This window comes from Capsicum annuum, chromosome 8 (genome assembly GCF_002878395.1).
Source record: "Capsicum annuum cultivar UCD-10X-F1 chromosome 8, UCD10Xv1.1, whole genome shotgun sequence".
In the NCBI taxonomy this organism is placed as follows: domain Eukaryota; kingdom Viridiplantae; phylum Streptophyta; class Magnoliopsida; order Solanales; family Solanaceae; genus Capsicum; species Capsicum annuum.
Genome location: NC_061118.1, coordinates 143,492,439 through 143,517,164, shown reverse-complemented (window position 1 = coordinate 143,517,164; position 24,726 = coordinate 143,492,439). Strand labels below are relative to the sequence as shown.

General features: G+C 38.2%; 2 protein-coding genes across 2 annotated transcripts in view; one reads left to right on the top strand and one right to left on the bottom strand.

Moving 5' to 3' along the window:
* The window catches only part of LOC107839135 (probable tocopherol cyclase, chloroplastic), a 22,405-nt gene extending 8,250 nt beyond the window's left edge, over nt 1-14,155 (top strand). Inside the window, exons 3-10 of the mRNA XM_016682501.2 lie at nt 887-966; nt 9,673-9,749; nt 10,824-10,993; nt 11,687-11,784; nt 12,458-12,565; nt 12,932-13,048; nt 13,261-13,410; nt 13,697-14,155. Coding sequence (XP_016537987.2) covers nt 887-966; nt 9,673-9,749; nt 10,824-10,993; nt 11,687-11,784; nt 12,458-12,565; nt 12,932-13,048; nt 13,261-13,410; nt 13,697-13,873 — 977 coding nt within the window. The 3' untranslated portion in view covers nt 13,874-14,155. The remainder of the gene's footprint in view (nt 1-886; nt 967-9,672; nt 9,750-10,823; nt 10,994-11,686; nt 11,785-12,457; nt 12,566-12,931; nt 13,049-13,260; nt 13,411-13,696) is intronic.
* A 347-nt stretch (nt 14,156-14,502) lies between these two features.
* Nucleotides 14,503-23,195, bottom strand: LOC107839137 (phospholipase D Z). Its single transcript, XM_016682502.2, has 7 exons — nt 22,815-23,195; nt 20,749-20,953; nt 19,385-19,586; nt 18,972-19,165; nt 18,263-18,416; nt 17,621-17,788; nt 14,503-15,187 (listed from the first exon to the last, which is right to left on the bottom strand). The coding sequence occupies exons 1-7, from the start codon at nt 22,978-22,980 to the stop codon at nt 14,729-14,731; spliced, it is 1,548 nt and encodes a 515-aa protein (XP_016537988.2). The 5' UTR covers nt 22,981-23,195; the 3' UTR covers nt 14,503-14,728.
* Nucleotides 23,196-24,726: the final 1,531 nt, after the last annotated feature.

Here is a 24,726-nt window from a genome sequence, read left to right as displayed (position 1 = left end):
TTTCCAAAAAGCATTTTGCTCCATGCCAAATCTCTTGTTCCACTTTCCTAACAAAGTTTTGTTATACACCTGGAGATCTTTCGCTCCAAGCCCTCCCCATTCCTTTGGAGATGTAACAGCTCTCCAATTCACAAGATGATTAATCTTCCTTTTCTTGAGAATCTTCACCAACTCTATGGACTTGCCTCGGTTAATGTTCTTATGTTTCACGACCGTAATGTCAGCCTAGAAGCTCCCTTAACCCATTTGCCACCTTGCCCCAATTGAGGACATGACCCTAGTCTATTATCGTTCACAAGAGCCACTTCAAAAATATGTAAAATAATCAGGAATTTACCAAGATAAACACTAAATCAGGCGGATAGTCTAGAATTTAATAGGAGAGAGGAACTAAAGGCAAGGAAACACAAAGGTACACAGAGAAACAATGAAACAAAGCAGTAGATAAATTGAAACTCAAGGAAAGTACCAGATCTTACAAGCACTAGATCTTTACCATTCATCCTTTTTAGCAGAAGATGGATTTTGTCTTCTTTTTTCAATTGCCTTTAAAGTTATTTTCAGAGCCTTGCCATTTAAATCATTAAAGTTATTTTCAGAGCCTTGCCATTTAAATCAGTCACATCAGGAGTTTTCTCTTTGTGACCGCCTCCAGAGTGCTGCTAAGATCATCATGATATGCAAACACCAATGTCATTCTTTACTCATGAATGCTCTCACTTATTCTCTTCAATTACTTTTCAACATTAGCATACACTTTTTGTTTTATTTTTTTAGATCGACCAAGAATCATATCTTGTCAGATTGGATAAGACTAGTATTGTGTTATTCTTTTCGTTTTAAAATTTTCCCGGTGCACTAACAAATAACAGTATCTCATGATCAGGTAGACATGAACTAATGCTTGGCAACACCTTCATTGCCCAAAATGGTGCCAAGCCTCCAAATAAGGAAGTTCCCCCTCAGGTTTCTACATTTTATTGTCTGTTCTCTGTTAAACTTCAAGTCATTTTTTTTAAACCATTACCTTTAAGTCATTTTTCTTCGGTAAAATATTTTTGAAGATCACTTTCATGACATTACAGTTTGGACATTGATACTGCATTTACTGAGCTTACTTAAATAATCACATGATTACACTAATCATTTAGTAACTTATTTGGCTGAACACCAATGATGTGGCTCTTTCATATAATTGGCAAAGTGTTTGTAAGAGTTACTTGAAGCTACCCTTATCAGTTCTATTTAAATTGAGTAAGCTATTACTGTAGATTTCTCCCTTAAAAAAACTTAAAGATCTTGACATGGCTGTGATAATAGTCTTCAATTTCTAGGAACCTTCCAAATGACCAAGTATAATGTTACTACAATTGCCATCTAAATGATGAAAGCGAGGAATTGAGTTGTCTTTATACCTTGAAGAAAAGGTTATGTAGATCCATTTTGGATGCAGAAAAACCAAAGCAAAAAACTGGAGTTACATAATCCAATCTCGTCTTGTTTTACTATAATAAATTAATAATTAGGCTATCTGAAAATATTCTTCTCTCTGTATGACTAATGGAATTAAAACTTGAGGCACACACTTCACGCATAACTTGAAGAATAAACTACCTGAACAAGTAACAGTGCGCCAAACTCCCAATGAAATACAAAGTATCAACTTCTGATACAAACCAAAATACGAAAGCGGAAAACACGCGAAAACGAGGAAAAAATAATGAAAAACGAGATAAACACACAAAAGATAAAAGGGATAAAAAGATAGATAGATAGATAGACACAAATGATACGAAAAAGGACAACCGAAAGATGTATCAAATCCAACGACCTTCCTTAATATTACCACGAGCACCTAACTCCTACGTAGACCTCAAGGGAATCGATTCCAAGCAACCCACGTTTCTAAACAAAATATCAACACAAGCTAATCCAAGCTTGCCTCACACTCTCAACAGAGTTTACATTCATAATTCATCAAAAGCTACCTACTAAATGAAAGAGAAGTCCTATTTATAATCTAGGCTGAGTTATTACATCATATGGGCCCAAAAGTGACCCATTTAGGAAAGACAAACACATAGAAGCCCATTAGGCTCATGCTTGAGCATATGGGGCGCATCTTAAGGGTGTAGATGGGGCGTATTTCCTCGTTCGGGGGCTTTCTAGCCCTATTTTGTCTTCCATTGGCCTCTCTAACGTCCCTTGAGTCTCCTTGATCATCATAATCATCCAGTGGACGCCTTTTGATAGCCATCAAGAAGTCTTCAAGTGTCATTTGACCCGTAAACATCCTCTCTAGCAACTCGGAGGCCATTTGGCTTGTATCATCCTCCCCTTCTTGAAAAGGATTCGACCTCGAATCCAAACCTTGCAACACCTAAGGAAGGACAAACAAAAACAATATCCTCATAGCATGAGGGTTAGAGTTAGCACATCCAATCATACCATCATCCCAAGGTTGCACATACTTAAGATATAACCAAGCATCAAAATGATCAACTAAGGGTGTATAACCCTCACAAAGTAAGAGCTACTTGGTCATTCAAGAGATTTGGACAAAGGGGTATGCTAGAGGAACCATGGTAATCAATTAACCGCTCATGAAGGCTCACATGGATTCCAAGTCTCGATAAGCTCATAACCCCTCTATAGCACTTATCTTTTTTGGAGACCCTTCCCTTACACAGCTTTGGCCTCTCAAGTAGATTAGAAATCTCCAAGAATGACTTCCGTCATAGGTATGAGTTCCAACACCCTCACTCATGGTTGGCTTGTCTTCTTGCCCAAACACCAAGTGGTGTGGAGAAAAACCACCACATTTCAAATGATCACCGGGATCAAAAGGGTAGAGTGGCCATGGACATGGATTTAGGAAACATGTCTTTCCCCAAAGATTAGCACCAATACAATCATTTATACCCTCTATACTAGCATGATCATCAACAAAGGCAATTAGAGGGTCAGTCCTATTCAATCGGCCAACATTTTCAACATTACCATTCACTTGAGGTCTTTTAAACACTTCACAAACATTACTAAGTGGTGGGCTAGGTTCACACACAAATTGGTCCTCATGACTTCCACAAGACAATGTACTATAATTCGTCATAATGGCTTCAACACTAGGTGGACACAAATCGATCTTGCTAAAAGAGTCAATTTTTTCATCATTAGGATCAACTAGTGTATCCACAATTTCAAGTTGTACATTATCATCATGAAGTAAAGAGACATTAGGCTCACCTAAAGATAAGCTATCATTCGCACTTAGTTGGCTACTAGCCTCATTCACTAGAGTGCAAGAGTTGCTTGGTTACCTTAAAGTTCATTTGGAGCATGTCCCCACTTAAGGGAGCTTGAAAATTTGGTGGATTGGGAAAGGTGGATTTAGGAAAGCTTGGATGCTCTATCATGTTATCCAACTTCTTTGAAAGAGAGTTTTCCATGCCTTCTATGCTTCCTTCAAGAGATCCCAACCGGCTATCCATAGCATTAATATCTTGTTTCACACTCAATATAGCTGCCATGATAGTCAAATTTATCTTTCCCGATGCCATAGTACCCAACAAAGAAATACTAAACAAAAACAAAGACAACAAATAAGTTAAGGTTAAGAAATCAACCTTACAAGCTCTCAAGTTTCACACCTTTGTTTGTCACTCAATTGGCGTCACAAGCGTTGATAGGTCGCTTATACTCCAATGAGAATGCTTGGTACCAATTGTGGCTTGAGGTCGGAATAGATTCTTGTTTGAAATTGAAAATAAAAAAAACACAAAAACAACTAACGTACTTGAATCAAGAAGGTTCGATGAAAACAAAAGGGAAAAGCACACAAGAATGGACAAGAAAGAATCAGACTCTAGAAACAATTAATCAACCAATAGATCAATTATTAGTTGTTAACTAGTGTTTAAGAATCAAAATATTAAGTTAAGAATCAAGAAATGAAGTTAGATTGATGGAACCTTGCAAAAAATGTGTTGAAAAGGGTGATCTGCGCTTGGAACAAGCTGAAGCAGTTCGGGAGCAAACCTAGCGCATATGGGGGGCATCCCCAACGAATAAGCTCTGTTTTGGGATGCCCTTGACCTTCTTTAGCAGGCTGGGCGCACTTCCATGGAACCTCCAAGGCAGATCAACCGAAATGCTTGCACAAGGGGCCAAAATGTACTTGTTGTGGTTCCTTTTTGTCCTCTTCTCTTGCAATATTTTTGGATCTTCAAAGGTGCTTTTGTACTAACACTTTTTGCACACTTTTTCTTTATCCTTTTTGGATCAAACAACAACTTTTTGATGAAGATTCAACTTGAAGATATGAATCTTCTCAAGAGCACCAAGAATAATTTTGAAAATCCAAAATGCACAACTTCTTCGTTTTGGCCCGGAATTCCACAAAATTTTAACCTTAGGCTCTCGTCAACATAAGGAACACATTACATGCATCATTAGCCTTCAAAACATCACCAAAACTTTTATATTTTCAAATCCACTTCAAAACATCACCAAAACTTTTATATTTTCAAATCCACTTGTATTTCCTTCAACCTTCAAAACCGTAAAAATGGTGGATTTTTCAAACTTCTTCAAATGACACCATCTTTTAACCCTAAGCTTCTTTCAACGTTGGAAACACCTTTTCAACTTCTTCAACCTCAAATTTCAATAAAAAAATTGTAGATCTAAGAACCAATTTCTTTAAATTTCAAGACAACAATGGTGGGTTCTTCCAAATGCATTTCCAAACACACTAAATGACCAAGTTCCAACTAAATAGATGGAACAAATCTAGTGTAGAAACAACAAGGATCAACAATTAAAAATTTTGGAGGTTTTTCTTAAAAACGTTTTTGACACACTTTTTTTTTGAGATAACAAACCCAAGATTGACTTCGTGGGAACGAAATCAAGCTCGGCTCTGATGCCAAATAATACAAACCAAAATACGAAAGCGGAAAGCCCGCGAAAACGAGATAAACACGTAAAAGCTAAAAGGGATAGAAAGATAGATAGACACAAATGATAAGAAAAAGGACAACCGAAAGATGTATCAAATCCAACGACCTTCCTTAATATTACCACGGGCACCTAACTCCTACGTAGACCTCAAGGGAATTGATTCCCAAGCAACCCACGTTTCTAAACAAAGTATCAACACAAGCTAATCCAAGCTTGCCTCACACTCTCAATAGAGTTTACATTCATAATTCATCAAAAGCTACCTACTAAATGAAAGAGAAGTCCTATTTATAATCTAGGCTAAGTTATTACATCATATGGGCCCAAAAGTGACCCATTTAGGAAAGACAAACACATAGAAGCCCATTAGGCACATGCTTGAGCACATAGGGCGCATCCCGAGGGTGTAGTGGGCTGTTTTGACCTGCTCTAGCGGATCTAGAGCGGGTTGGGCGCATCTCCAAAGCGGATGGGGCAAATTTCCTCTTCCGGGGGCTTTCTAGCCCTATTTTGTCTTCCATTGGCCTCTCTAACGTCCCTTGAGTCTCCTTGATCATCATAATCATCCAATGGACGCCTTTTGATAGCCATCAAAGAAGTCTTCAAGTGTCATTTGACCCGTAAACATCCTCTCTAGCAACTCGGAGGCCATTTGGCTTGTATCAACTTCAGCTATCATTGGTGTAATATCGAAAAGAATTATTTGGTTATTCACGCACCGGTGACATTTCCTGTAAGAATAAATATGGACATTAAGTATTTCTTAACTCTATCAGTCAGTATGCCGATTTCTACTTTGGGCTGTTCATTGGATCTTCGTGTTCGTTCAAATTAATCTTTTGTTTGGGATATTTTCGTGTTCGATTTGGTTGATAGTCGAGATTTGGTACCTGTTAAGATTCCGAAACTGCTTTATTCTCTTCATCAGTCGAAAACATTCGGAAGCTAATTTGGAGATTTTATTGTCCACTGCTTCGGCGAATCTCCGGGGACATTCCGGTGACGTAACCAGCGGCCTCTTTCCTGTCGACCTTATTCCGGCAAATACTTTTTAACACCAATAGTGCCGGATAAGCAGCACGGAGGCGTCCCGGTGACATCCAAACTTTGGTTCTTTCATAACTTTATATAGTTTGATTTCTTTATATTATTTTGCTCCTTGTCTTTTCCTTGGTGTCAGGCCATTAGTGTGCTCTATTTTTCTTACTGTTAGTTTTGTCCTTACCTCGGTTTTGTTTTTCCTCCCTATTTGAGTTTAGTTTTATTTCTTGATTATTTCTTTTAATTTGTGTGAGCCTTGTATTTCCTGCTGCTGCTTTGTTACTACCATTGTTTAGATTTTCTTATATTTTTCTGTAGTAGTGGCTGTGGGTGTTGATGGTTGGATAGGGTCATGTCCGAGGGGGTTGGGGCGGGGGGCCGTTGTGGGGCGGGGGAAGAGGAAAGGGCGGGGGTGGGAGGGTGGCCAAGGTTTGGCCTCAGGGGCGGTAGAGGAAGACGTGTGGATAAAGATGGTAGGCTGAGGGTTGGGTCTTAAAATATAAGGACTCTTCAGGGTAAGTCCATAGAGCTTGTGAAAATTCTTAGAAAGAGGAGGATTAATATTGCGTGTGTTCAAGAGACCAAGTGGGTAGGGTCTAAGGCTAGGGATGTGGACGGTTACAAGATTTCGTACTCTGGGAGCGAGAGGCATAGGAATGGAGTTGGCATCTTAGTAGATGAAGAGCTTAGAGGTCAGGTAGTAGAGGTAAAGAGGATCAGCGATAGGTTGATGACTATTAAGTTGGTCATTGGGGGGTTTACCCTGAACGTGTGTAGTGCTTATGCGCCGCAAGTGGGCTTGGATGGGGAGGAGAAGATGCGGTTTTGGGAGGCTTTGGATGAGGTGGTGAGAGGCGTGCCTAGCTCGGAGAAGATTGTTGTAGCAGGAGATTTCAATGGGCACATCGGGGCGTTATCGGGAGGCTTTGATGATGTGCATGGTGGTTTTGGTTTTGGGGAAAGAAATGAAGAGAGGGCTACTCTATTGGATTTTGCGAGGTCCTTTGGGCTGGTGGTGGTGAACTCGGGCTTCCCGAAGAAGGACGATCACCTGATCACCTTCCGAAGCGCGATAGCCAAGACCCAGATTGACTTTTTGTTGCTTAGGAAAGGGGATAGGGTGTTGTGTAAGGACTGTAAGGTCATCCCGAGTGAGAATCTTTCGATCCAGCATAGGCTCTTGGTTATGGATTTGGGTATAAGCAAGGATAGGAAGAGAAGGGGTGAGGAGTGTAGACCTAGAATTAAGTGGGGCGGCTTGACGCCAGTGAATGCGTGGGAGATAGGGGAGAAGTTGGCGGGAATGGGGGTGTCGGAGTGTAGGGGGGACGTGGATAGTATGTGGGATAGGGTGGCTAGGTGCATCAGGGAGAATGCTAGTGAGGTGTTGGGTGTTTCTAGGGGCCGGGCCGGGCATCATCGGGGGGATTGGTGGTGGAATGAAGAGGTTAAGAAGAAAGTGGAGACCAAGAAAGGGGCGTATGCTAAGTTGGTTTAGAGTAAGGACGAAGAAGAGAAGCGGGTAAACAGGAAAGAGTACTAGTTAGCTAGGAAGGAGGCTAAGACGGCAGCTTTTGAGAGCTTGTATGCGGGGTTACAGGAGAAAGGAGGGGAAAAAAGTTGTTTAGATTCGCTAAGGCTAGGGAGAGGAAGGGTCGTGACCTCGACCAGGTGAAGTGCATTAAGGGAGAGGACGGTACAGTGTTGGTGGAGGACGACCATATTAAGAATAGATGGCAATCGTATTTTCACAGACTCTTGAATGACGAAGGGGATAGAGCTATTGTGTTAGGGGAGTTGGAGCACTCAGAGGAGTGTCGGGATTTTAGTTATTGTAGACGTTTTAAGGTAGAGGAGGTTAGAGAGGCTGTTCGCAGGATGCGAAGGGGTGGGGCGACGGGGCCTGATGAGATATCGGTGGATTTTTGGAGGTTTTCTGGCGAGGCTGGTTTAAGGCGGTTGACTGGATTGTTTAACAAAATTTTCAAGACGGCGAAAATGCCCGAGGCTTGGAGGTGGAGTACTATGATCCCTTTTTATAAGAACAAGGGTGGTATTCAGAGTTGCAATAACTATAGGGGTATTAAGTTATTGAGTCACTCTATGAAGATTTGGGAGAGAGTGGTCGAGGTGAGGCTGAGACGGATAGTGTCTATTTCGGAGAACCAGTTTGGATTTATGCCTGGCCGCTCGACGACGGAGGCAATTCACCTGGTACGGAGGCTGGCGGAACAGTATAGGGAAAGGAAGAAGGACCTGCACATGGTGTTTATCGACTTGGAGAAGACATGCGACAAAGTTCCCAGGGAGAGGGAGATGCTTGGAGGTGAGTGGAGTCCTGGTGGCATATATCAGAGCAATTAAGGACATGTATGATGGAGCTAAAACTCAGGTGAGGACGGCGGGAGGAGACTCAGAGCATTTCACTGTCTTGACAGGATTGCATCAGGGATCTACTTTTAGTCCCTTTTTGTTTGCTTTGGTGATGGATGTGTTGACGCGGCGTATTCAAGGAGAGGTGCCTTGGTGTATGCTTTTTGCAGATGATGTAGTTTTGATTGATGAGATGCGGGGGGGTGTGAATGATAAATTAGAGGTGTGGAGACAAACTCTTGATTCTAAAGGGTTCAGGTTGAGTAGGAGCAAGACAGAGTATTTGGAATGCAAGTTTAATGACGTGAGGCTGGAGAATGAGGTGGTAGTGAAGTTGGAATCACAGGTGGTATGTAAGAGGGATAGTTTCAAGTATCTCGGGGCCATGATTCAGGGTAACGGTGAGATTGACGAGGATGTCTCGCACCGTATTGGGGCGGGATGGATGAAGTGGAAGCTCGCTTCGGGGGTGTTGTGTGATAAGAAGGTGCCGCCTAAGCTTAAAGGCAAATTCTACAGGGTGGCAGTCCGTCCGGCCATGTTGTATGGAGCGGAGTGTTGGCCAGTTAAGAACTCCCACATTCAAAAAATGAAGGTGGCGGAAATGCGGATGTTGCGTTGGATGTGTGGGCTGACTAGGGGGATAGAATTCGGAATGAGACTATCAGGGAGAAGGTTGGTGTGACTCCAGTGGAGAATAAGATGCGGGAAGTCCGATTGAGATGGTTCAGACACGTGATGAGGAGGGGCATGGATGCCCCGGTTCGTAGGTGTGAGAGGCTAGCTTTGGATGGTTTTAGGCGGGGTAGGGGTAGGCCGAAGAAGTACTGGGGAGAGGTGATTAGGCGGGACATGGAGCAGTTATAGCTCACTGAGGACATGACCCTAGATAGGAAGATCTGGAGGACGCGAATTAGGGCAGAAGACTAGGGTCAGTTTGGTTCGCTAGTGGAGGGAATTACTTGGTGGGGGTATTATTCTTGTTATGATACCTTGTTTCATGCTTTATTACGAATCTGTTTACTTTTCTCTGTTTTCTATTACTTGTGGGTGTCATATTTATGTTATGCCAACTTGTTCCATGCTTTACGTATTTGTGTAGTATTCCGTGTCTCGAGCCGGGGGTCTATCGGAAATAGCCTTTCTACTTCTTTAGAGGTAGAGGTATGGACTGCGTACATCTTACCCTCCCCAGACCTCACTATGTGGGAATACACTGGGTTTGTTGTTGTTGTTGTATCAGTCAGTATGCCATATATGCCATATGATTGACTGTCTTTCTAATGGCTTATGTAGGAGTTCAATCTCCGTGTTACAGAGGGTTTTCAAGTTACCCCACTTTGGCACCAAGGAGCTATTCGCAATGATGGGAGGTATTTATTTCTTTGAGAATTTCTTGTGTTGTTTCCAAAATGCATAATCTCTTGAAACATAGTGTAGAAGAAATCAAGTTCAGCAGCAGTTTTTGCTTCAAATTGTTGTGATGGTTTTTGAGTACTAGTATTTCATCACCCATGATGGGTCCCTATCCTAGGCTACTTAAGTCTACATAATGTAAAGAGTTTGGTATACTTTTTCTCCTTTTAGTTACTGTCGCTTGAGGAAGTGTGAAAAGGAGTTGATACTGGATTCAACAATCCTAGATCTGTATTTAACATTAAATCACAAGCATATCAAGGTTGGAACAGATATACTGTTGCACAAAGCAAGGATCTTGTTTTACCTCTTAATGGACCAGAATGAAGTTCTCATTATAGTCGTCAATAGTGAACTTTAAGAAATGGAATTTACCTAACCTTTGGAGTTGGAGAACCAATCATTTTATCTTATAACTGCATCTCAATTCAGTTCTCTCTTTTGAAAAAAAAAAATACCAGAAAGGTGAAAAAGTTATGACCGTCTGTTGAAGTAAAACTTGAAAGTGAGTCTCTTGTGTGATTTCTTCATGTCCAGGTGAAGCAGAAAGAAACAGTAACAAAATGCATAATCCCTCTCCCCATCCCTCTTGGTTCTTCTCTTCTGGTGCATGATTGTGGGATGGAGTTAGGTACTTGACTTGGTATAAAGTATTTGAGGAAGATTTTGCAGCTACTTTGAATCGTATGCTACCATGGTATTAGCTATAGTTGTTACTGTAAACCATTGCTATTGTCTCTCTTTCAAGCAGATTTCTCCTTTTAAGCATCAACATTATCTAAACCCTGTGGATCTCCTCACCCATCCTTTAAAGAACAGTCTCTAGTCCTAGGCTTCTCCCACATTGATACTATCAACCAGTTCATGAATAATATTTGATTCTTGTTATCCTGTAATCAGGGTTGATTGGGCATAAGATACTTTATGTTCAAAGTAAGGGAAGAGAAAATTGTATTTGTACTTTTCCCCCCTATAGAGTCATCATGTGAGAGACATAGGTGTTGATCAATAGACATGACTTTACTTGACAGGACAGATTATACTGAAATTGTGAAAACTGCTAGCTGGGAATACAGCACACAGCCCATTTATGGATGGGGTGATGTTAACTCAAAGCAGAAGTCCACGGCAGGATGGCCTGCTGCTTTTCCTGTATTTGAGCCACATTGGCAAGTATGCATGGCAGCTGGACTTTCAACAGGTAATATATAATTCTTTTCCCAGCTTTTCATTAAGGTTTTTGCTTATCGAGCATTCTTCTCTTGTATTTCATTCACGGAGTTCTCTGTTGTATGAGTTGGAAGTTATTCATTGTATATGATTCTATGCGCTATTTTACACCCTTAAGTCCTTCAGTTTTTAGTTTTACCATGTTAGCAGGGTTTAATACCATAACTTGGATCTTTATGATCTTTTGATCTGGACTATGATCTCGACAACCATGTGGGGATATGCTATAATGTAATCAGATTGGTCTTTTGACCATGTCTAGTGATAGATAAGCCTAATAGGAGTTTCTTAGTTATAGTAATACCTTTTTGGTTTGTGATGGAAAGGGTGATTCTTAACTATGGATGTTTAACAGCAAATTAGCTGGCTTAAACTAACACTTTCTTTTGAAAAAACATCTTAAAGTTTTGTATCTAGGGATAGCTCGAGACCCTAGTAGAGTCAAAGAACTATAGGATTGGTACTTGGCCTATGTTGAATAAAGAAAATAGAAAAGATTGATATTTAGACTATCTCTTAGAAATCATTTGTTCTTTTCATGTTCTTTAGGATTAGAGTGAAAATGCAGATCTTCATCAGCTAAAAGGTTGAGTGCAATGTTTTGTGTATGATAAAACATAAAAGGAATAAAAGGGAGAACCTAATCATGAATTTCTTCTGCCAGGCTGGATAGAGTGGGACGGTCAGCGGTTTGAGTTTCAAAATGCCCCTTCTTACTCCGAAAAGAATTGGGGTGGTGCCTTTCCAAGAAAGTGGTTTTGGGTACCTCCTGTCTCCTTGGCATCTCAGTTTGCAGAAAAATTTGAATTATTTTCAGTTTCTTGTCTTCTTGTTTGTATCCAAGAAGGAGAGCCTTGGAGTAACTGGTAAAGTTGCTGCCATGTGACCAGGAGGTCACTGGTTCAAGCCTTGGAAACAGCCTCCGGTAGAAATGCAAGGTAAGGCTGCGCACGATACACCCTTGTGGTGGGGCCCTTCCTCGGATACCGCGCAGATTTAGTGCACCGGGCTGCCTCTTTTTCTTTTTCTTGTTTGTATCCAACTTTGTCTTAGGATTGTCAACGATTTATATATCTTGTCTGCTCTCCTTTCTTTTGTATCACTAGTTTAGGGATCTGATATTTGCCGTTCAGGCTCCATGAGATTTCTGAGATGTAAATTTCCGAAGAATGGAAGAATCAATGAACTATTTGTTATTCAATTAGAGTATTAGACAATGTGGCGTCTTAGACCTCCTGTATTCTCCAGAAACTCCGGAAGAGGAAAAGAACAAAAATGGTAAGGTGGGCTGAACAGACAAATATGCTGGTGAAAGTAAGAAAAGAAAACAATCAGTATTTCGTGAAACTGGTCATATAAGGCACGTTTTAATGGTGGAAACGTAATAAGTCAGTATTTTCCTATCTCAGTTTGCACCTGATCTTTTCAATTGCAGGTTCAGTGCAGTGTATTCGAAGGTGCAATTGGAGATGTTGCTTTGACTTCTGGTGGTGGATTAAGGCGACTTCCGGGATTGAGCGAGACTTTTGAAAGTGTTGCTCTGGTACTCATCTCTAGCTTAATTTTCTACAATTTACATTTTCCTCCCTTCATTCTTTTATTGGTTACCAGTTTTGTTGGAACTTCTATTGGAAACAACCTCTCTACTTCATCTGAGGTAGTGGTATGGACTGCGTACACTTTACCCTCCCCAGACCCCACTTTGTAGGAATATACTGGGTATGTTGTTGTTGTTGCAGTTTTGTTAAGCTTGATTGAGCAATGAATTCAGACGACAAAAGAGATGGAGCATTTCATATTGTATCTGAAAGCTTCTACTTTACTAGTTTTTCCTTACTGGGTATGTTGTTGTATGTTATTTCACTAGATTTATTAATCCTTATGCAGTTATGCTTAACAAATCTTGCAGATAGGAATTCACTATGGAGTTATTTTCTACGAATTCGTTCCATGGAATGCTAGTATTAGTTGGGAAATTACTCCCTGGGGCAAATGGCATGTATCTGCGGAGAATGAGACACATATGGTAAGTTTGTGTTTTGAGCATATAACTCCTTCAGCAATGTCTTGCATTAGTGCTGAAGCTACACTAGCATATTGGATTGTGTTTACCAGATGAAAATTAATGCCCAAATCAAGTCCCAAAAGAGCTGAATTTCGTTGATTAGCTGGAAGCCGGTCTACCCGTGTTTGTGGTTGATTCATTAGATATCTGATTTGGATATGTAATATGAGCAGGTAGAACTAGAAGCAACAACAGAAGATCCTGGAACCACATTGCGGGCTCCGACAGACGAGATGGGTCTTGCTCCTGCATGCAGAGACACTTGTTTCGGTGATCTAAGACTGCAGTTGTGGGAACGGAAGAGTAATGGGAGTAAAGGAAAGGTACATGTTTCGTTGATGCATACTTATCATTTTTGGAAGTTAAAGTAGAGATAAATGTACTCATCCGGTGATGCAAGAATGTCACACTTGAAATTTGAACACACAGGACTTTTTAATTTTTAGGGGCTCGTTTGGTTGAGGAATAAGAAAACTTGATCCCCACATAAAACTTTATATTATAAAACGATGTCTTGTATTACTAATACTGGAATTTGTGGTTCTCCCTGTTTGCTACTACTTTACGTTAATGCTTCTTTTAGTTCATTGATACTGTTGAAATTTGTAGGTCATTTTGGATGTTACAAGCAATATGGCAGGCCTAGAAGTCGGGGGAGGACCATGGTTCAACACATGGAAGGCAAAGGCGCAGATGCCGGAAATTGTTACACGAGCTATCAATGTTCCTGTGGATTTGGACAGCGTATTCAACTTGGTTCCACTTCTCAAACCTCCTGGCCTTTGAGAATAATTATTCTTGATTACATTATGTAAATAGCATCATCTTGCCTTTAGACTATTCTCAGGTTACACCTACAACAGTAGTTTGTGTAATCTTATTGCTAATAGCAGAATAAAACATAATCTTTGATAATTCCCGTGAAGGAAATTAATTAAGAGAGATGACAGGCTTTAATTTAGGGAACAGAATTCAATTTAAGAAGCTAGATGTCACGGTATAATCGAAAATTTTATGTTCATATTATGTAAACATTATAAGTATAATCCATGTCCTATTCACGTGACACGAATTGACGAGTTAAATGATCAATTTTCCTTCTCTTGGACTTAAGAGTGTGTTTGTAGGGAAAATGTTTTCCTATTTTCTTGTGTTCGTAGAGACGCCCTAAAGGTAGGTCACTCTCTTTTTTCCCCATAGAATTTTATTTTATTTCTTGAAGAACACGAGACATAAAAGTGTTGCATATTTCATCCAACACAAATACACAATCTTGTAGGAAAACCTGTAGCAGTGCAGATGTTAATTCAGAAACCAGTAGTATCTCTGTGATTGACAATTCAGATTGTTTAACTGACATCGCATTTTGCTTGCATTTTAACATTAATATTTGATTTTTATGGAAGACAAATTAGTTGAGTACTACATCACATAACCAAATTTATTAAATTTATTTGATGAACAACTTGTCAAAGATATTGTGCAAGTAATGGCCAGTGAAATGAATGGTAAGGACCTAAATTCCAAAAGTAGCTAATTTCTATTACTTGGAGTAAAAAAAAAAAAGAAAAAGAGAAATAAAAGCTTCAAGACCTTCAGAGAAGAACAGCGGGGAAAATCTTGTCTTCTTTTTCTTTTTCATCAGCTTGAACAAGCATGACCTTCCTCCAATGGTTCGACTGGCACTGTATATGGCGACGTCCAGTCAGCATTGAAGATTTCTTGAAGTTGTGAAACAATGGCAGGTTGATATGTCCCAAAGCTAACGCCTGCTGTGGTATAAAAGTAGTCCCACACCAGGTTGCTGGTGCTTATGTGTGCACGCACATCACTAACTGCATATTTACCATGATTGACCCGCGTATAACCAGGATAAATATTCCCAGTTGCAGTACCATTAAGTGCTGCAGGTCCAGTTGAATTGTATCCTGGAACGATGTAATACTTGATCTCAACTTTACCAGAACAGTGGTTGTAGGTTGAAGAAGTGCATAGGGTGTTGGTGTAAAGCAGGGACTTCAGATACCGATCCGTGTGGTTTATAAAATGAGCCCACTTTGCGACCAGTATTTGAACCTTTGCGCTCTTGGAGAAGACAACCTGCATTTGGAGATCATTAAATTTTTTAAGGTATAACTAATTTCATATGGGGGATGAGGGTAAAGCTTGAATCTTTGAAAGGATCTCAAGGTTGCTCCAATCAAGTATAAACACATGTTGTCCTGAGATAACCGAGAAGTCACCTAGTGTTAGTGGTGCATGGTGCAAAACTTGGTGGATAAAGGATCCATCCCTTCACCCTCTCCACTTAAATACCGTGTTTTGATTTGTGGCAGGGTACAAACCCATGATATATGTCTAACCACACGTGTTGCGCTCTTACCACCAAACCAAAGCTTTGGGTGATTCAATAAGGGTCTACAATTTTTTTAAAATTAAATAATAATGGTCTATATATTAACCTTTATCATTGTTGTAGAAATGAGACTACACGATGCTTTTTTCCTATTGAACCAACTGATGGACAGTAAAGTAGGAAGCAAGAAAACCAGCTAATCTCCAGCTCATACCCAGTTTCTCCCATGTCCTGCCACCAAGAACATAACCACTACCTAGTTGAGTAAGCTGCAATTTTTATAGTTCTCCATGTATACTTTTCCTCAGCTCCCCTCCTAAACTATTCTTTTTAAGCAACTTTATTCTGAAGTAATTTGTCTTTTGCACATGACCTCTCCTTTTATTCATTAAACACTCCTTAAGCTTTAATAAGAACTTTATTTAAGTATTCTCAGAAGTTATAAGCATATAAAAAAGACCATATGTGCATGCTACTACCTTTACATGGTTTATCATCATATTTGATTTCAAACCTGACAGTATATTACCGGCATAGTTTAACTTGATATTGCATCACAAGTATTTTGTAAACCAAAACAGAAAAGGAGAAATTATGAACTAACTAGCAGATTTATGCTGTGCCAAAATAAAAAAGAAATAGCTAATAAGCAGAGACTATCCTCGAGAAATTCTTTAAGACTTTTCACAATGATGAAACAGCTATAATGATTGCTGCCTAACAGCATCCCCGCAATAATTCAGGACAAAACTGGAAACAGCGGAATGTGAGGAACTGGATTGGGAAGCAAAGGCATTAAGCATGATGGCTAAATAAGTTGGTGCCTACCCTCTTTCCTAGTAGTAGGATCCATCTTTTGCAAAGGAGTGAGTGTACTTATGTTTTAGTCAGAATTTTTTTTGTAATCAGTTTACCAATCTATAATTTGTTAGGAGGTACTTATTTTTTAGTTAGAATTCTTTTTGTATTCAGTTTACCAATCTATAATTTGTTAAGTGTTCTTCCACAAACCAAAGCACAGCTACTGATGCCAGTTATCCTGGTTCCTCAAGTTTGAGTTGGTAGATAGATGGAGTGACCACCAAGGGCCTAGGTTAAATACACCATGCAAGGGGATGATTTGGCATCAGATTCAGTCACACTAAATGAGCCAGTCTCATCAGATTAGGAGAACATTAACCTAGCTGCAGTACAGAGTAATTCTCAGAAGATATTGGTTTTAGCTTTTAGGGAAAAGGTGCATCATTCATTTGAGCTGTATAAGCAATAGTACTAATCAGGTATCAGGAAATACCTAATTCTAAAGTTTCACTTCTTTTTTTGAACTTGGTAACTAATTCTAAAGTTTCACTTAAATCCATTCAAAAATTACAGAGGAACCATGCAGTCCAATCCGTATGGAATAGATGGTTTTAGGTGGGATGGAGGTAGGCCGAAGAAATTTTGGAGGGAGGTGATTAGGCATGATATGGAGCAGTTACAGCTTACGGAGGACATGACCCTCGATCGGAAGGTGTGAAGGACGCAGTTTAGGGTAGAGGGTTAATGGTTGGGAGTTCGTCTGTAACGGTAGGGAAGAGTGCTTTGTCTGCATCTGGAGTTTCTTGTTCGTGGTGTTTTAGTGATGTCTATGATTTCGAATAGATAGTTTATAGTATTATCTTGTGGTTGTCTTGTTTTTTTTATTAGCTAGCAGTGTGTTATCCCTTTTTGTTTTGTGTTATTCTGTTATCTATCCTGAGTTGGGGGTCTATCGGAAACAACCTCTCTACTTCATCTGAGATAGTGGTATGGTCTGCGTACACATTACGCTCCCCAGACCCCACTATGTGGGATTACACTGGGTATGTTGTTGTTGTTGTAGTTTGAATCATCATAGAGTTTAACAAAGAAATGAAGACTTTTGAAACTTCAGGTACAAAACATGCCATAGCATTTGTGTGGCTGTAAATTTTTTGAAACTTGTGGCCTTAAACATGACATACCATTTGTATGGTTATCAAGATTCTCATTAAGGGTAAAATAAGAAGTGTAAGCTTAATTGTTCCTAAAGTTAGTAGTGTGTCATTCTTTTTGGAACAAACTAAAAAGGAAAGTGTGACTCACATAAAAGAGGGTGTATATGTCTATAGGCTGGACATCGAATATTAACATGCAAAAGATGAAGCACAAGTTACCTCTGAAATAGCTGAGGAAAGCGATGGCCAATAAACTGTTTCTTTTTTTATATAGCCTGACTGACCAAGCCAATCCATGGTGTTGATTCTGACTGTTCCCCCTTTTCCTACTGATTTAATGGTGTCCACCCAGGCCTGTTCGTCTGTTTGGTACTTGCCAAACAAGAGCTGCAATCGAGGAACCATATAAGTACGGTATTCAAAAAGGGACATGATTGTAATGATTAATTCTTTTTAGCAGCTGAGGCACATTTAGCAGTTGAGGGTATCCAGATTAAGTGGGAGACTTAGATTTTATTTAACAGTGTCCTGCTACGAAAGCGCGAAAACTAAAAACTATTTATATGAAAGCTAGATGAAAAGGGTGGTATTTAACATCTGCTTCAGTAGCATATACACATTTGCAGGCACTCCAAGAAAATGTAATTTGCTCAAGAATTTGGATGAGTCATTTCTGGAGAGTTCGCTACATGAATAAAGGAATATATAGGCATGATTGGATTTGACTTCCCACAGTGTACATACGAAAAGAAAAAAATATGAAAAGTAGAAACAAAAAAAAAACAAGGCCCCGAGAAATGTCATATGAGAACAGATAAAAATAAAGACTAGTTGCTAGTAAAAGGTTGCAGTGATACATACCTCTGGAGGAGCAAATGAAAGATAGCTGAGTTGACGATCGGAAAATGAATCATTGAGTCCAGGTGTCTCTATGGAAATGTGAGACATGTGCGGGTCTGACAATACAGGGTAGCCAGCGACATGAGCAACTTCCATGTACTTGGGAAGTGGTGATCTGTCAAGACAACATAATGCCCTATTAATAACAGTAAGGCCTGGGACAGGAAGTTTTCTATCACTTCATTTTCTTAGTAAGGAAATTTGATCACATTAAAGTCGATCCCGAGTTTATTTCAAAAACTTGAGCACCTGATGTTTCGAGTGCAATCCTATTTCTGTTTCAAAATACATCAGGAAGAGGGGTTTCAGCAGAGAGGTACGGGAGAAACTATAGCAAGGTATTTAGCAGCTCCCCAAATGAATTTTTCTTGTACATCTCTTAATTTGTCTTTGGGTCTAATTTTAGAATGTGGTTTGGTTGTCTGTACTACCATTGTGTAAAGACATAGATGTTTCAAACTGTAGAAGTAGGGATACCCAAAAGCATCGACTTCTGAACACCAATATGACTTTTTTTTTCATTTTCCTTTGTTTGCTTTATTACGCAATTATTATGTGGAAGAGAATATAAAAGAATTCACCATTCTTATAAAACTGCTGCAAGATGTGGGCAAAAAGGGGGAAAAGACAGTTACTTGAAAGAGTGTCTGCATCTTGATTTTTCACATACCTGCACCTTTCTTTAGGATTTATAAAATGGGACCAACATGGAACCTTGCGATTAATCTGCCACTGCTGATCGAAAATTGATCTTGTGTAAGCTGAAACATCAAGGTGGGCAAGCTTCCAAAGGTTGTTATAGTAGATTTCAACCTTTTCTGCTATTTCTGAGCAACCAGTGAGATATATTCCTACTTCTTTTACCTGAATACAGTGGAGAACCATGCTAGTTCCATAAACCAAGAATTAAAAAAAAAAAAAAAGTATGAACGCAATGTACTAGAATTCAATTATGCCATATACTGTCAACTTTGGAGGGGGAAGATATAATGTTTGCAAAATCAAAAGCTCTTGGCAAATATGCCTAAAGGTCAGTAACACTTGGCGAAAGTTAATTCTTATTATTTTGGACCAAAGTTATACCTGAGTAAGAGATTTCCAGTCATTGTTTGCAGACCCAATATAAACATCTTTACTGTCTGAGATCCAAACTTTAGCATGAACTACGCCTGATCCCCACCAGTCGCTAAGCAGCAATGTCACATTCTTTACATTTGGCCTACCTGATGCTAAGTTGGATGGTTCTTCCGTGAAATCGGGATAAACTCCAGAATGCTGTAAGAGCCTGAACTATGATTAGTTCCACGGGAATTGGCGAAATCAGCATACGCAAATACAAACCAAACAAACACCTCATATTTTCCTCTGTTGGCTGAAGCATGCACAGAAGAGGTTATAGCATATCCATTGGTACAGAACAAAACTATTTCTATTTTTAGGTCAACTGAGTATTGTAAGCTAGAATTTGACCTTAACATTTCTTCTGAAAAGATCGACAGCTGACGTTTCATTTCCAGCTTTCCCCTATACAATTTTTGATTAATTTTATAACCGAGAAATCCCGAGGGCCAGTTGGCCCCAGTTCAAAACTTGGAGGATAATGGACCTGGCCCTCTACCTTTCTCTACTTAAACACCAGGCTGTGTTTGAAAACGTGCACTTAAGCACACATCACAAGCTATGTCTTATCACTAGGCCAAAGCCCCGGGGTCCCTTTACAATTTTTGATATAACAAATTAGAATCTGATAAAATGATTATTGATTACCCATAATATAATCACCATGAAGATATGTAATAGGGTCAAAGAGATGCTCTTGCAACCCTATTTTGGATAGGATATACATGTCTTCGTCTCTTTCCCAACTTGACTTGCAAAGGAGAACACAAAAGAGACCAAACAATTACTCTGACTGGAAAGATAGCCCGCTCCAAGCCCACAAGGAAAAACTTAGATATGCGATAGCCGCTTATGAAGCAGGATCTATAGGATCCAGCACTTACAGCAAGTTGTAGCTGCAGGGGGAGGTAGTATAAAAACTCTTCAAGTGTAGAATGGTGTTTTACATCCAAGCATCTAGTCTTCTCTTGACATGAAAGTTACTCAAATGTTCTAAAGTGATAGTTGAATTTAAATTGCACAACAGATGGGCATGTCAGGTTGAACAAAGTCTAACAATGAATATTTAGGCTAAAGATTTTGCAATCCTCCTGTTATTAAAAAAAGTTACTTTTGTTATCTCGTGACGTGTTTCTCCTCTTTTTGGTTATTTCTAGTTTTGTTTTGCATCTTTTTTCTTTGGGAGCCAGATTTGGCGGGCGGGCGCAGTATAAAAATGTTTTTTTCATGATTATGAAAGCAATGCTAATGACATATATTTTAATCTATAGCAGCAAGAAGCAGATATTTGATAACAATTCACCTTTGTTGTTTAGGCTTTAACTTACCTAATTAGAAGTTTACGGTTTGCAGCATTTTCTAATGCTTTGTAGACTTTCAACCCTTCATTAGCGCCAAATCTCTGCAAATCCTCTTTTGAGTATCCATAATCCCCTGAACGAGGATCAGAGGGATGTGGTACTAATTGCCAATATTGTGCAATTATGTCCAAACTCTTTGAAGAGTTACCAGCCAGCCATTGAAGAACATCCGCTGAAATAATCATCAACACGATGTTCGAATAAAAAATTACAAAGAAAAATTAACACAATTAACAAGCACATATCTGACTTAAATGATCACTCAACTTTGTATTTTTATTTCAAAAAGTCACTTAACTTTGGACTTCAAGCAGAAAGTCGCCCAACATAGATGTTTTACTCAGAAAGTCACTCAATCCATTTAATTATTTTTTAAACTAAATTTTACTTATGTGAAATTTTCTTTAATAACAAAATTTTGAAAAATATAATTATCATTTAATAATTTTTTTTACCCTTTTTTTCATTCCCCCAAATTATCTTTACCACCTCTATCTCATATTTTACTTCTCGTTCTCTCAATGTAACATGTATTTCAACCATTTTTATTTCATACATACCCTTAATCCAAAATATGGACTAGAATTTGAATATGAATTGAGCAGGTCATACTAAATCCGAACAATTAGGGAAGAAATAATGAAGTATAATCTAATTAAAGTCTAATTATAGTAAGATGTGAGAAAATTGACAAGATAGACAAACACATTAGACTAAGACAACAAAATCAGTATCTCAAAATAGATTCATGTATTTGCAGCTTTATTCATCAATTGATAAAAGATAGTCTATAAATTCTCATTCAAACGTCACTGAATAAGCAACATTCTTTAACAAAAAATACTACTTATAAGATAACACATGCAACTAATGAGTAAAGTAAAGGTCATGATGTGAAGAAAAGGGTAAAAGTGTGATTAAATGAATATTTTGTATTCCAAAATTTTGTTATTAAAAAAATTTTCACATAAGCAAAATTTAGTTTAAAAAATAATTAAATGGGTTGAGTGACTTTCTGAGTAGAACATCTGAAGTTGAGTGACTTTCTCAGTAAAACCCAAAGTTAAATGACTTTCTGGGATAAAATTTAAAGTTGAGTGACCATTTAAGTCATTAACTCCAGATTCCAACAAAATTTAAATGAAGCATAAGGAGATTTCACTCTTTGGTGGCAATTGGTGGGATCTATGTACTTAAAAATTCCATCCTACATATTTTGGATGTTGTGGCATCAGTTATCTAGATGCATTCTATTACAGATTGACACCATTTTGGAAAAGTTTGATTCCAGTTACTGCAAATATATGAGGCCGTTCACTCAAAAGATGCAGGTATCTAGTTATCCTATAAGTATTAAGACATTGGCACTTTGCTTCTGCTCACTAGTCATCACCCTATGCAAGAAGCCAACCCCACTCCCTTTCTTTTTCCTTTCTTTTCATTTGGCATCACCTACAGTCTACTTATATCAAATTCACTATTCCAGTATGATCCAATCTTATACAATGAACACCCAATATCAGATTAAAAATCCATTTCCCTTTATTCTAAAGACAAGAAGCAGAAGAACAGAAGAAGAGTGGACATAAGTTTCGGAAAAGTTCCCAATGTAGAAATGTAGACATTCCCTCAACTAATACTCACTTGTCCAACTTCACTTGTCCAGTCTGGAAAACCAAGAGACAATTAATCATTTTGTATCTATTTTATCCTTCTTGTTAAATTCTAATTCATTTCTCAATGTTTAGATAACTTTATTTAATGTTATGTGTCAAAGTCAAACATGGACAAGTAAAGGTAGACGAGGAGTATCTCAGAAAGTTACGTGTATTCTTTATTCCAGTTTTCATCAATAAAGAAAAAGAAAGTGATTTTATGACATAATAACCGTAGGTGAGTGACTGTGAGAATTCAACTCGAGAAAATAGTCAGAATGAAGAATTAACTAAGAATTAAGAAACAAGAGAAACCATAAAAATTACTTTCGCCGATACGATTTTCACACTCATTGCACTGGAGTGAGTGAAGCTTACCGGTAGAAAGAACGCCAGGGACACGAGCGAGTTTGGGCATGTCAGTGGGAATGGATTGAACCAGCCATGCTTTGCATTTGGAACACCCATCATCAGCTGTCGCTGTTGTTATTGTTGTAAGAAGAAGGAAGAGAAAAGTGATACTGAAGATAGTGGCTTTCATCATCCGGCCGTCTTTTCCTTCTACTGCTATCTACCTCTTTGCTTACCTTAATCTTTCTCTTCCTTTTAAGGTTTGTATTGTATTGTACTCCAATTTTCAAATCCCAATGTTTAGTTGACTTTTCTGTTTTTAACCCCTCTATTTGTCTTATAACTTGGCGCTAAAATTAGACTCCACTTCCCACGCCGACAACCCCTGTTCCCGTTTTATGTGATGGAGTCAAACGGCCGTCGTCTTCTTAATCATTATTTTTTAAATAAATATAATATTTTAAATTATTACTCTAGCAATTTTAATTTGTGCTCCCTCCCTTCAACATTTGTCCACTATTAATTTGACATTTATTATGAGAAATTAACAAATAATATAAATATTTTTTTTTATATCACTTTTTAAATATTATATTTTTTAAAAAATACATAAGATAATGAATAATATTTTAATGCCAAAGGTAAAATGGCACAGATGGGTGTAAATTATTGTATAATTTTTAAACATATAAATTTAATTTTGTGAAAAATTCTATCAAGATTATAATTTATATTAAATATTTTGACCTTAATACTCAGAATACCCCTATAAATGGGAAGAGGGAGTAATTTTAGTTATCGTGATGTTTTGATTACACTGACTGTTTACTATACTAATGATGCTAAATTATAGAATATTTTTCATATTAATTTCAGATATTCTTGATTTTATTATGATATATTTTCTGATTCTTTCATCTTTAATTACATGGTAAGATTCATTAGTTTTATTGATATTGTGGATCCTTTACCACATAATTTTTTCTTGTATTTTTGTAGTCATTATATATGAAATACACCAAGCCTTTTCAGTTTATTTTGCTCCATTATATACGTCTCTCTAAAATCGATTCTTCGATTAGTGACTTGTTGACCTCTTGACTACTGCTCTTATACACAGTGATTTTGTTTAAAGATATGTGGAATATATTTTAATGAGTTGTTCTTTATTGGAGATGATGACATCTTGATTCATAGAACTAAATATAGCTTTTAATGCCATTTCAAAACTAACTTGTGAGAGTTAATCAAAAGCTTACAATTTCATAGTTTGATACACATGTTGGTACTACTGATGATTTTTCCACTAGCTGATCCTGGAGTTTATCAAAGATTAATTGGTAGCTTGTTATATTATAATTATTACTATACCAACTGTTGTTTTTACTGTGCAATTTTTGAGTCAGTTTATGCACTTTTCAAAGCTGTCACATATGAAAGTTGCAACAAGACTAGTGAACGGACTTTGGTATTCTTATGTCAACAGACAGTCTTCCCAACGTGTTGTATTTTCTGATGTTGATTAGATCTCTCGTAGGCTATTTTATAAAGAATGTTGAAATATATGTTCTATGAACACATGCAAAAATATACGAAGAATAACACAAAGATGAAAACTTAATAATTTGAACAACAAACATAAAATTAAAGGTTTGAAACACGTGCAAAACATTTTTCTAAAAACGATATTCGCTCTTTCTCCTCTGCGAGACTGCTATGCGATTATATGCAAATAGTTTTAATGGATATGATAAGCCTATGAAATTCTGAACTATACAAATAGTGAATAGATTCTTCAGGAAAGCAAGAAATCAGAACCTGAATTTTTTGGAGAAGAAAAGACTTTATAAAAGCTACGTTAAAAATAGGAAGAGGTTGGATTTAACAAAATAGGTGGAAACCAAATGATGAAAGCGCACACCCTTTCGTTGAAAAGGCA

Coding starts and splice junctions, on each gene's coding strand:
- LOC107839137 (XM_016682502.2), bottom strand. CDS start 22,980: ATGATGAAAGCCACTATCTTCAGTATCACTTTTCTCTTCCTTCTTCTT. Junction 17,789..18,262: donor TTTCATTTGCTCCTCCAGAG/GTATGTATCACT, acceptor CCTCGATTGCAG/CTCTTGTTTGGCAAGTACCA. Junction 15,188..17,620: donor TTTCCTCAGCTATTTCAGAG/GTAACTTGTGCT, acceptor CTCCAAATGCAG/GTTGTCTTCTCCAAGAGCGC.